The sequence below is a fragment of the Balaenoptera ricei genome, chromosome 6 (assembly GCF_028023285.1).
Source record: "Balaenoptera ricei isolate mBalRic1 chromosome 6, mBalRic1.hap2, whole genome shotgun sequence".
NCBI lineage: Eukaryota > Metazoa > Chordata > Mammalia > Artiodactyla > Balaenopteridae > Balaenoptera > Balaenoptera ricei.
In genome coordinates this window covers 47,601,207-47,614,215 of record NC_082644.1, presented here as the reverse complement: position 1 = coordinate 47,614,215, position 13,009 = coordinate 47,601,207, and the positions used below count along the sequence as shown (strand labels likewise).

Sequence of the window (13,009 nt, the reverse complement as noted above, 5' to 3'; positions counted from 1 at the left end):
TCACTGGTCTAGGAGAGACCCTTAAAAAGAAGAATCCTGCATTTCAAAGGGCTGCATATTTGCCTCTGAATCATCTTTTTCTCACCCACAGCTTGTGAACTGCACACATTTGGCAGAACTTGTAAAGAAAGGTGTAGTGGACCAGAGGGATGCAAGTCCTACGTGTTCTGTCTCCCAGACCCCTATGGGTGTTCCTGTGCCACAGGCTGGAAGGGTCTGCAGTGCAATGAAGGTAGGCACCAGTCACACCCCTAAAGAGAAAAGGTTCTAGCAGGTATATCAAGGAGATCCAGCTTGCTGGAAATCATCGTGTAGGACATACCTGGACTGCTCACTCAACTGTCTATTGCTGAATTACAGGGTTTTGAATCAAAGATATCTTCATCCAAAGTTAATTATGCTTTCCCGTTAAGATTCTGGACCTGATAGAAAGTGCTTCTCATACACATCACCTGGGGATCTTATTAAAACAGATTCTGATTTCATAGGTCTGGACTGGGGCGTGAGGGTCTGCATTTCTGACAAGCTCCATGGTGACGCTCTTGGTTTTCAGACCACACTTTGAGTTGGAAACCCATAGAAGATTTGTTATCTTCAGTGCATCATAAATATCATTGCTTTTAGGTCAGATCCAGGTAGGATTTGGGATTGGAAAATCGAGGAAGTTAAGGTCTTATCTTCCGTGGACCTTACACAAGCAATACTAACTTCACCTACTCGAAGATTCCTTCTACCCTTTCTAATATATATTTTCCCATTTGGTGAAGCTCAGAGGTATATGTTTCCCATCTACTTTCCAATAAGCTTTTCACATGAAGTATCACACAGTAACTTAACATGAACCTGTGGCCAAATATGCTAGACCTTCCCTAATGAATGCTAATCTGGTGAATTAGGCAGAGCTCAAGGGTGTTTCAGTATTTGCCTCACAAATTCAGCTTCTTCCACATCTGGCATTGCTGGGAGCCGTGATGGGGTCTCCAGCCACTTGATAACAATGCTCTAGGACAGAGCAGTTCAGTAGAAATATAAACAAACCACATATGTAATTTAAATTATTCTAGTATCCACATTAAAAAAGTAAGAGAAACAGGTGAAATAATTGTAATATTTCAGTTGAAATAATTGTAATATTTCAGTTAACCCAATATATCAAAAATATTACCATAGCAACATGTAATCAATAGAAAAAATATTAATGAGATGTTTTACATTCCTCTTTTCGTCCTGAGTCTTTGAAATCTCAATTTGGATTAGCCATATTTTAAGTGCTCAATAGCCATCCATGGCTAGCAGCTACCCTACTGGACAGCATAGCTCTAGGGGCTTAGAGTAAGAGGACAAAGAGGAGAGTTACACAAAAGTAAGCTTCAATTACCTGCAAAACCTCACTCAGTTCCCTCTAAGTGCTATATCTGTCCCCCGTGGAACATTGAGGGAGCCTTAGCCGTAGAGGAATCCCACACGGTCTCAGAAATGTACACCTTAAAGTAAAATGTACCTCTGAGTAGGGGTAGATCCAGTTCCTCCTTAAAGACTATTAAAAAATCATACACAAATTTTTAAAAACATGTGCATATATGAAAACTTTGCTAGAGCCCAGAAGGGATACATGCATGTGTGGAGTCTAGAACGTAAGCTGCATTAACTTCATGGTGAATATGTCTCTAGACCCAGATTTATAGGAGTACCTTTATTAACATTCCAGCCCACATCTGGCTCAAGAAATCACTAAGATTTTATGAACTGAGATATTTTAGTGTTCTCCCAGACTCCTTCCTTGGACCTACAATTACATGTATGTTAGACCTTTTGATATTGTCCCTTAGGTCTCTGAGGCTCCAATCACTTTTTTCTAACTTTTCCCCTATCTGTATTCTTCAGACTGAATACCTATTGATCTAGCTTTAAGTTCATTGACTCTTCTGTCATCTCCATTCTGTTGCTACATCCATACAGTGAAATCTTTATTTCAAATATTATGTTTTTCAGTTCTAGAATGCCTTTTTGGTTATGTTTTATAGTTTATATTTCTCTGCCGAGATTTCTAATTGTTTCATTTGTTGTGAGCATATTTTCCTTTACTTCACTGAGCATAGTTATTGTAGTTGCTATTTCCAACATCTGGGTCATCCAGGTTGGTCTCTGTTGATTTTCTTTTCCCTTGAGAATGGGTCAGAATTTTCCATTTCTTCTTATGTTGATTGTATTTTGGACATTGTGAATGTTACATTGAGGAGACTTGGAATATGATACATTTCTCTGAAGAATGTTGATTTTGTTTCATTATGTCCTATCAGGCAATCAGCTTGGTATGACTCAAACTGCAAACTCTGACTCTCAGGCATCAACTTAAACTCAGTTCATTCCTTTTAGCCTTAGCTGGGTTGCTTCAAGTCTGCACTTAACATGTGTGGTTCTGGGGTCAGCCAAAGATTTGGGGACTTCCTCCCTCTGGCTCTTCCTTTCTAGATTTTCCCTCTCACTTTCCAGAGGCTGGAGTTGCTTTGACTCTGTCCTCTAAGATTCCTCTGTCAGTAAGACTACAGGTTTTCTTTGGAGTTCTAGCTTCCCCACATAATGTCAACTGTACCAACCATTAGACTAAAAGCTGAAAAATGGGGAGCACACCATTCCCATCTTCCAAATTTCAGTTCCCCTCAGAACCTGCCTGGTCTCCTCTGTCCCTCCTCCCATCACTCTTCAGTGCTTTCAGGTAGTTGTTTTTAAAATAGAGTTGTTATTTTTTATTTTTTAATATTTTATTTATTTATTTATTTATTTATTTATTTATTTATGGCTGTGTTGGGTCCTCGTTTCTGTGCGAGGGCTTTCTCCAGCTGCGGCAAGCGGGGGCCACTCCTCATCGCGGTGCGCGGGCCTCTCACCATCGCGGCCTCTCTTGTTGCGGAGCACAGGCTCCAGACGCGCAGGCCCAGCAATTGTGGCCCACGGGCCCAGTCACTCCGCGGCACGTGGGATCCTCCCAGACCAGGGCTCGAACCCGTGTCCCCTGCATTGGCAGGCAGACTCTCAACCACTGCGCCACCAGGGAAGCCCCTAGAGTTGTTATTTTTGAGAAGGGTGACCTGGTAGGAGCTTATTCAACTCTCCTGGAAGCAGAATTCCTCAACCCTTTAACTTCTTGGTAATTCAGAAAAATAATACTACTTGGTAGCTTGGAGAAAAAAAGTAAAACTAGCCACCTATAGCCTGAGTTTTCCTCCTTCCCTATCTTAACGCTAGTTTTTGATGTCTTTGTTTACAGCATGCCAGCCTGGTTATTATGGACCAGACTGTAAGCTTAGGTGCAGTTGCACCAATGGGGAGATGTGTGATCGGTTCCAAGGATGCCTCTGCTCTCCGGGACACCAAGGGCTCCAGTGTGAGAAAGAAGGTAAAGCAAGGTAACACTGTAGTCAGGGCCAGGTTCAGCGTGTCTGAACCAAGCTTTTCTGGCATAATTCTTGCCCCACTAGCCCAAGATTCTTAAACTCCTTCTGTTTCCATCCTGAAGTAGGGAAGAATATATCCCATGTTCTAAAGGACAGCTTTCTGAATCTTTTCTATGGACTGTCACACTGGCCTTTCCAGTAAGGAATAAACCATGTGTTCTTTGTAGCACATTAAGTGATAACTGGCCAGCTGAGAACTCTGCCTACCTCTTTTGCTCTCTTCTCTAGGACCAGCCTTTTCCCTGGATATCCACAACAGGGGAAGAATTACGTGGAAGGGAGTTGGATAAAAGATATTTTTAAAAAGAAAGGTATAATGAAAGGAAAAAAAGTGAAAAATATTTTCCTCAAAATGAAGTTTTAAATAATTCTAGTTCAGAATTACCATAGAGCAGAGGTCAGCAAACTCTGACCCACAGACCAAATCTGGTGTACTATTTTTTTTTAAATAAATTTATTTATTTTATTTATTTATTTTTGGCTGTGTTGGGTCTTTGTTGCTGCGCACGGGCAGCGAACGGGGGCTACTCTTCGTTGCGGTGCGTGGGCTTCTCATTTCAGTGGCTTCTCTGGTTGCAGAGCACGGGCTCTAGGCACGTGGGCTTCAGTAGTTGTGGCACGCGGGCTCAGTAGTTGTGGCTGCTGGGCTCTAGAGCTCAGGCTCAGTAGTTGTGGCGCATGAGCTTAGTTGCTCCGCAGCACGTGGGATCTTCCGGACCAGGGCTCGAACCCATGTCCTCTGAATTGGCAGGCAGTTTCTTAACCACTGTGCCACCAGGGAAGTCCCTTGTGTACTGTTTTTTAAAACAGTTTTATTGAGGTATAATTTTTATACCATGAAGTTCATCCCTTTAAAACGTAAAATTGAACGCTTTTACACAGTTGTGCAACCATCACCATAATCTAGAATGTTTTCATTTTACCAAAAGAAAGTGTGTACCTATTAGCAGTAACTCCCATTCCTTCCTCCTCCCAGCACCTGGCAACCATTAATTTATTCTCTGCCTGTACAGATTTACTTATTCTTGACATTTTCTATTCTATAAATGGCATCATACAATACATAGTCTTTTGTGGCTGGCTTTTCTCACTTACCATACTTTTTTTGAGGTTTATCTGTATTGTAGCACATGTCAGTATGTATCTCATTCCTTTTTATTGCCCCACCATCTATCTGTTCTCATAAAAAAAAATTTATTGGAACACAGCCGTGCCATTTGTTTACAATATATCATGTAACGTTGCTCTTACACAGCAGGGTTGAGGAGTTACCACAGAGAACATATGGCTTGCAAAGCTGAAAGTATTTATCTAGTCCTTTCAAGAAGGTTTGCTAACTAACGCTTACCCTAGAATATACTTTTTAAAATCCAAAGAAGCATATTTTCAAAATTTAAAAATAATAAACATATATTACTTTTTCAGTCAAATATAAATAACATATGTCCAGTGAAATCTACACTCAGAGTAATAAGACATTTATGGTCTTCTGCCTGTGAGTTTTAAAAATCAGAACAAATATGTGGGGAAACACCAACTGTTTTCTCAAAGGCTTTAGCTTGTCAGCTTTATACTTTCTCCTCTTCCCCAGCATTTGGACTTTGTTACAGGGTGGGAATCTGGGAGGGTCTAGGAAGGGAAGGAAAGGCTGTGGGCCAGAACACGGATTGAAAGTGGGCAATGAACAAGCTTAATGATTCGAATTTTCTGCTCCACTTCCTCCTTTCTGTTCTAAGGCTGATGTTACAAAAAGTGTGAGAATCTCAAACTTAGAACCAGGTTCCGGGCTTTTGGGGAGCAGCTCCCTTTCCCTCACACCCTCTTCCTCCCTCTAGCTGTTCCTCCACCCCCATCCAGCTGCAGAAACTGCAAGGGGATAGTGAAGGAAAGACATGGTTTGAAAATGTCAAAGCACTTTGAAGAATTCCGATGGCAATAATTATGTAGCCTGAACAGTCTGGCAAATATTCTAATCACAATCTCTCCGAGTCTGCAGATATATCAAGGAATTACCTTTGTGGCTTTTAGATCTTTTTCCCTCCTGCTCCATACACTTTACCTGTTTCCTTCTAGGCCTGAGAAATAGGATATCAATATAAAATATCAATATTGATGTGTTTACCTTGACCCACCGCAGATATGGAACAGCATGTAGGTGACTGTTGTTCTTTTTTGCTGGAAAGGACTAAGCCACTTTTCCAATGTTTCCCTTATTTGCTTTAAGTGCATCTCCGTCTCCTACATTCTTTACTAAGTGTTGGACTGTTTTCAGTCATGTCTTACATTTAGTTACACACGGTCCAAAATTCTCTAAGACCTTACAGTTCAGAATAAAATTGTTATATTTCAGGGTTATTCATTCTCTACTCTGCAGATAATAAGCAAGGGCTCCTGATACCTTTGTTGATACCACAGACATTTTTTCCTTTCCATATTGGCAGCAGTATTTTTTATTTGGCTATTGATGGGAAATTGATTTGGGGGAGTTTTATTCCAGTTTACTTCTTTGATGTAAATGTGAATATAATTAATCATTGGCCACTTGCAGACTTCCCAATTAATGAGACATCTCTCAGATGTCAAAACTTGATATATTGTTGATCGGCAGTATTGGGGGCTTGCAGAGTGAAAGAAGAACTAGTTTTTGTTTTTGTAAAAAAAATTCCCTTAAAAAGCAAGAGAGGGAGTGGACAGTAAGATCTGCAGAGATGTGGTGCTGATGATTTTTTCAATATTGAGACTGTATCTCCTAGGTCCACTGAGAAAGTACATCATTATGGCCAAAGAGTGTGAATTCTGGAGTCATAAAGATCTGAGCTTGAACCTGAACTCAGACCCTCAGTCTCCTCATCTTTAAAATGGGAACCACAATAGCACCCACCCCACAAGTTTATTACGTGATGATAAAACAATATAATATTTGCCAAGTTCTTGCCCAGTGCATGACTTACTAAACGGTAGCTACTTTTATTATTTCTATTTCTGCTGTGTTAAAGATTAGATTTCACAGTGCTCTTTCCTTCATTCAGGCATGCCAAGGATGACCCCAAAGATAGAGGATTTGCCAGATCACATAGAAGTAAACAGTGGTAAATTTAACCCCATCTGCAAAGCATCTGGCTGGCCACTACCTGCTAATGAAGAAATGACCCTGGTGAAGCCAGATGGGACAGTGCTCCATGTAAGAGTTATTCTTTTTCTTTTTCTTTTGTTTTTTTTTGTAGAACAAATTATAGCCTTTTTAAAAATTGAAGTATAGTTGATTTTACAATGTTGTGTTAGTTTCAGGTATACAGCAAAGTAATTCAGTTATACATATATATTTCTTTCAGATTCTTTTCCATTATAAGTTATTACAAGATATTGAATGTAGTTCCCTGTGTTATACAGTAAATCCTTGTTGTTTATCTATTTCATATATAGTAGTTTGTATCTGCTAGTCCCAAACTCCTTATTTATCCCTCCCCTTCCCCCTTTTCGCTTTGGTAACCATAAGTTTGTTTTCTAAACCATAAGTGTGTTTTCTATGTCTGTGAGTCTGTTTCTGCTTCATACATAAGTTCATTTGTGTCATATTTTAGATTCCACATATAAGGGATATCATATGACATTTGTATTTCTCTGTCTGATTCACTTCACTTAGTATGATAATCTCTAGGTCCATCCATATTGCTGCGAATGGCATTATTTCATTTATTTTTATGGCTGAGTAATATTCCATTGTATAAATATACCACATCTTCTTTACCCATTCATCTGTCAGTGGACATTTAGGTTGCCTCCATGTCTTGGCTACTGTAAATAGTGCTGCAATGAACATTGGGGTGCATGTATCTTTTCGAATTGTAGTTTTCTCCAGATATATGCCCAGGAGTGAGATTGCAGGATCATACAGGAGCTCTATTTTTAGTTTTCTAAGGAACCTCCCTACTGTTCTTCATAGTGGCTGTATTCTTAATCTGACCTCCTTATACTACTAGATATTTTCAGTGTAGCACTCACCCTGCTAAAGGCTGGATTCCATTCATGGCTTGCATCCTCCTAAGCTAGGGTGCTGTTAGCTTTGACAAAAAGCAGAGGAGAATTCAGCATAATCCATTTGACTCTAGATAGACCTGATCCCACACCTCCAATCCAGAAACTATGATCCACAGAATCCCTTAGGTCTGAATACATACCTTGGGTCTCTGCCTCTGCACTTTGTCCTCACTGTTGGTGTCTACCACTGGCTAGGGTGCTACCACAGCGTTCTTCTTTGCTGGAAAGGAAAAAGCTACTTTTCCGATATGTTTCCCTTCCCTGTCCCAACAATCCCAAATGCAGCAGAGACAGGAACTACCTCAAACTTCTCTGTGTCACAAGTGATCTTCAGGAAATTGATGTATTTTCTTATCTAAGATTTTGAAATAGTTATCTTATTTTTCTCTCAGAGATGACTGAAAATCAACTTGACCAGAAGGCAGATCCAAATGACCTCTTGGGGGCAGGATATGTAGAATGTTCACACATCAGATGTCCCTGATTCCACTCAAACAATCCATTAGGTAGTAGAAGCCAACTGACAGCTTCCAAAATCTTGTTGGCGTATCCATGAGTTAGTGGAAGTCACAGCTACCACCTAGTGAGGGCTGACCATACTATACAAATTTTACTTTACATTACCTGTCCCCTTTATGCAGAAGTGGAAACTGACTGCGTGAAGTTAAGTAACTAAGGAATTGGTCAAAAGTGGCAGAGCTGGGATATGAACTCAGGTCCATGTGTCTTTGGAGCCCTGACCTTTTCCACAATACCATACTTGGCAGCCCCTCAAACACTTTAGGAAGCCATTTTGTCTTCTCACCCAGCCATCTCTGTATTGGACCAGAAAGGAACAAATATTACCAGAAGCAGTTTAGAAGGACTTAGACTTTTTGCTTGGAAGTGTTTGCCCCACACTCCCAAACACACAAATACAACAGCAGGATCTGCGAGGGCATCAATCCAACATAAACTTTCAGGGCTACTACAATAGCTTTGGAAATAAGCCAATGCTTATACAAGCATTGCAATGATCTTCTTAATCTCCCCTAGAAAACTCTTTATTTAACAATGCGATGGGGTCAGTGTTAAGAACCTTTGTGTTTATACCTATCTAGAAGCTTTTTTTTGACCTTTCCAGCCAAAAGACTTTAACCACACGGGTCATCTCTCAGTGGCCACCTTCACAATCCACCGGATCCTGCCCCCTGACTCAGGAGTCTGGGTTTGCAGTGTGAACACGGTGGCTGGGATGGTGGAAAAGCCTTTCAACGTTTCTGTTAAAGGTAAGGTCCATTTTCCAGGGAAAGAGCTTGTAGCCTTGATGGTGCTGTGTTTATGTATCACTGGGTGCTGCTTCTAAATAGAAATGCTCTCTGACCACTAAAATGCCTTTTGGATGTTCTCCAGGATACTAAGCCTTAAAAAAAAAATTATGTGCATTAAAATGGAAAGGAGGGATTAGGTTTATGACCTTTGGAGTTACATAGCCCTGGGTTTGATTTTCATGCTAACAGCTAGTAAACTTGTGTGTGGCCCTGAGCAAATGAATTTGACCTCTCTGAGCCTTTCTTTATTTGTAAACACAGCTTAGTTTATCTACCACTCAGGGTTATTGCGAAGATTTGTTAAATAGTGGAATTGTGTCTGGCATAAAGTGTCTGGTACTGATTTTATTTTGTAAAAAGTTTAACTTTATCATTGTCGTGACTTCCTGTTCACTGTAGAGAATAATTTGGAGAATCTTCATTTTGAGGACTACTCACTTAATATGAAGCCCAGGCTATGCTATACAATTAACAAGAATGATTTTCTCCCATATTCAGAGTTCTGAATATTCTTCCTACTATGAATTAGTATTTCAAAATTCAGAGTTATACTAAGTGGATGTGTGTACCTTTGAGGCTTGCAGGGAAGAAATAAAGTGGAAGTAAATCCAAGTTAGCTTGGTTGGTGTACAGAGATACAACAAGGAATTTTAAATTTGGAAGTTACTTTTTAATCCATTTAGACAAAAACACCTAACAACTCTGTGGTATATATTCTAGAAAGGCACTGGGCTAAGTGCTCATTCATCTTATTTAATTTTTATGAGTACTATGTACAGTAGTATTGTTATCCCCACTTTATCATTCAAGAAACAGGTTCAGAAGGTTTAGGTAACTTGTCTAAGATAACACATCTGGCAAACAGCCAGTGTTAGTTTTGAACCTGGCCTTGACTCCAAACCCTGCATCATCTTTTGTAGATCATTTTGCTTTCTGAGACTCTTGTGTTACAGATAAGGAAGCAAGATAACAGAAGCTGATTAGTATGCAACCTACTTCACTACCTGATTAGGAATCTTTGGGTGATCCCAGAGGTAATTTCTGTAAATGAACTGAATGTAATCACCCAGAACATAATTTTTTTTAAAAAAGGTCAAGAACAGTAGTAGCATAAATACAGCCTCATAGAGTTGGATTCTCTGCCCTGAGAACCCATATAAAACACCTCAGAATCTTTAATATTTTTTTTGGATTACTGGAAAATCCTGGATCTATTTTATTCAGTAGAACATTAACACGATCAAAATAATTTCTTACATCATACATGTTCTTGGAAGAAAGGAAATGATATACAGACAAGACAAATTATGCTATTTTTAAGCTTCTTGAAATGTTTGCTGCCCATGGAAAGTAAATAATAGTAAGTAAAAAACCATGTTGCTAAGATTCAGAAGAGTTTACTGATTCTAATTTTTATTTTTTAAATAAAAGACACAGCACGCAACATCAGTGCACAGAAACCTCTCTAGTTCTAAGTCACTGATGCCTCTTCACTGTCATATTGACTGATATAAAATGGAAATAGCCATTAGGTAAATTAAGCAGTGTCTTTAATCATAGTATTAAAAAAAAAATAGATACAGAGATACAGTTGCCCTTCAGTATCTGTAGGGGATTGGTTCTAGGACCTCCTTGGATACCAAACTCCATTGATGCTCAAGTCCCTTATATAAAACGGCATAGTATTTGCGTTCAACCTACGCATATCCTCCTGTATACTTTGAATCATCTCTAGATTACTTAAACAATAGTCCCGCCCCCCCTTATCTGTGGTTTCACTTTCCATGGTTTAAGTTACCCACGGTCAACTGCAGCCCAAAAAATTAAATGGAAAATTCCAGAAATAAACAATTCATAAGTTTTAAATTGTGTACTGTTCTGAGTAGCATGATGAAATCTTACACTGTTCCACTCCATCCTGCCGGGGATGTGATTCCTCCCTTTGTCTCATGCATGCCACCCATTAGTCACTTAGAAGATGTCTAAGTTACCATATCCTCTGTCATGGTATCACAGTGCTTACGTTCCAGTAACCTTTATTTAACTTAATAATGTGATGCTGGCAATTTGAATATTCCCTTACTGTGCCTAATTTATAAGTTAAATTTTACCATAGGTATGTATGTATAGGAAAAAGCATAGTGTATATAGGGTTTAGTACTGTCTGCAGTTTCAGGCATCCACTGGGGTCTTTGAATGTATCACCTGAAGATAAGGGGGACTATTGTAACACCTCATACAATGTAAATACTATGTAAATAGTAACTATAATGTAAATACTTTGTAAATAGTTGCTGGCACATGGCAAATTTCAAGTTTTGCTTTTTATAACTTTCTGGAGTTTTTTTAAATCTTCCCCCTGAATGTTGATCTGCTCTTGGTTGAATCTGCAGATGCAGAACCTGCATACAGAAGGCTGACTGTACTAGACTTTACTACCAGAGTACATACTGGAGCAACCACTTTGGAAAACTGGCAATATATATTAAAGCTAAGCATACACCTACCCTGTGACCTGATAATTCTAGACCTAGGTTTATGCTCAAAAGAAATGAGTGCATATGTTAAAAACAAATAATCTTCAGTAATGTTCTGAGGAGTTTTATTCCTAATAGCCCAAATATCCATCAATGTTAGAAAGGATAAGTAAATTGTGTTATATTCATATGTAATAGTTTGCTAGGGCTGCTGTAGCAAAGTACCCTAGACTGAGTGTCTCAAACAACAGAAATTAATTTTCTCGATGTTCTGGAGGCTAGATGATCAAGGTAATCTCACCTTGATCTGAGATCAGAGTGTTGGCAGAGTTAGTTTCTTCTGAGACCTTGCTCCTTGGCTTGTAGACAGCTGTCTTCTCCCTGTATCCTCTCATGGTCTTCCTTCTGTGTGTGTGTTCTAATTTAATCTTCTTATAAGGACAACAGTCATATTGGATTAGGAATGACTGTAGACCTCATTGTAACTTAATTTCCTCTTTAAAGACCCTATCTCCAAATACACGTACTGTTTATAGAGTGCAAGGGAGAAAGGAACAAGTCAAAAGAGAAAAATGATATTGGGTGAGGTAGAAAGTATCTAACATGTCCCTTAATGACCCGTGCCTTGTGGAATTCATGACCTTGTGTAATCCCTTCCCCTTGCATGTGAGCTGGGCCCAGCAACTCTCCTCTCATACAGGAAGAGTGATGTGCAGGGCTGGCTTCATGGGCTTATGACCTGTCCACACAGGGTCCTGAACTTGGTTTAATGTTCTATTGTCTTCAACTTGAAATTTTATCTTTGAATTTCGTAAGTGAAGTCCAGTGACACAATGGAGTGTGCACCTGAGCAGAAGAGATAGACTCACTATCTGTCTTCTTTCTTGGCCACCCCTTTCCCATAAGTGTTCTCGATGACCCAGGGCACAGGATTCTGGTGGACCTCTGATTCATGGGAGTTCAATAAGACTCAAAGCAAGTACAAAGTTAGTTGGGCTACTTCTACAATTGAATAAATGAGGGTACTGACAGCCTGACGAGACGGCCTTTCCTTTTCAAACCAGAACTTGCTTAATATTGTGGACATACTATGAATCTATTTATATACTGTGGTCCTTAGGAAGGCCACAAACCATTGTAATATCCAAGAATTTTTCTTTCCCCAAGAACCAATTTTCACCTTGTCGGGAGTGCTCTTTCAGTCCCATTGGGAATACATGGTCTTTGAGATGGGGAGATTATTCTGGATTATCTGGGTGAACCCACTCTAATCACAGGAGTCTTTAAAGACTGTCAGAAAGAGATATCACAATGGAAGAAGGGTCAGAGACACATGACTTTGTTGTCTTTGAAGATGGAGGAAGGGACCATGACTCAAGGAATACAGATGTTTTTTAGAAGCTGAAAAGAAGGAAACAAATTCTCCCTTAGGACCTCCAGAAAGGAACACAGCCCTTGTTAACACCTTAATCTTAGCCCAGTGAGACCCATGTCTGACTTCTGACCTCCGGAGCTGTAAGAGAATAAATTCATGTTGTTCTAAGCAGAGTGAGACAGACAGACAGACAGAAAGACAGACTTAGTCTGGTGGTCTAGTAGGAAGACTGGTATTCAATAATCACACCAAATCACTAAGAATAATAAATTGCAGTGAAGGAAAAAGTTCTGTGGAAGGGTATGACACGTGAGCCTAACCAAGGTTCTGGGATAGCCCCTGTGAGGAAGTCAC

General features: G+C 39.7%; 1 protein-coding gene across 3 annotated transcripts in view; it reads left to right on the top strand.

Moving 5' to 3' along the window:
* Nucleotides 1-13,009, top strand: part of TEK (TEK receptor tyrosine kinase) — a 101,713-nt gene that overhangs the window by 54,181 nt on the left and 34,523 nt on the right. For all 3 annotated transcript variants that reach the window (XM_059924629.1, XM_059924627.1, XM_059924626.1), the window contains exons 6-9: nucleotides 92-232; nucleotides 3,269-3,397; nucleotides 6,485-6,636; nucleotides 8,617-8,761. In XM_059924629.1, the coding sequence (XP_059780612.1) occupies nucleotides 92-232; nucleotides 3,269-3,397; nucleotides 6,485-6,636; nucleotides 8,617-8,761 (567 nt within the window). The remainder of the gene's footprint in view (nucleotides 1-91; nucleotides 233-3,268; nucleotides 3,398-6,484; nucleotides 6,637-8,616; nucleotides 8,762-13,009) is intronic.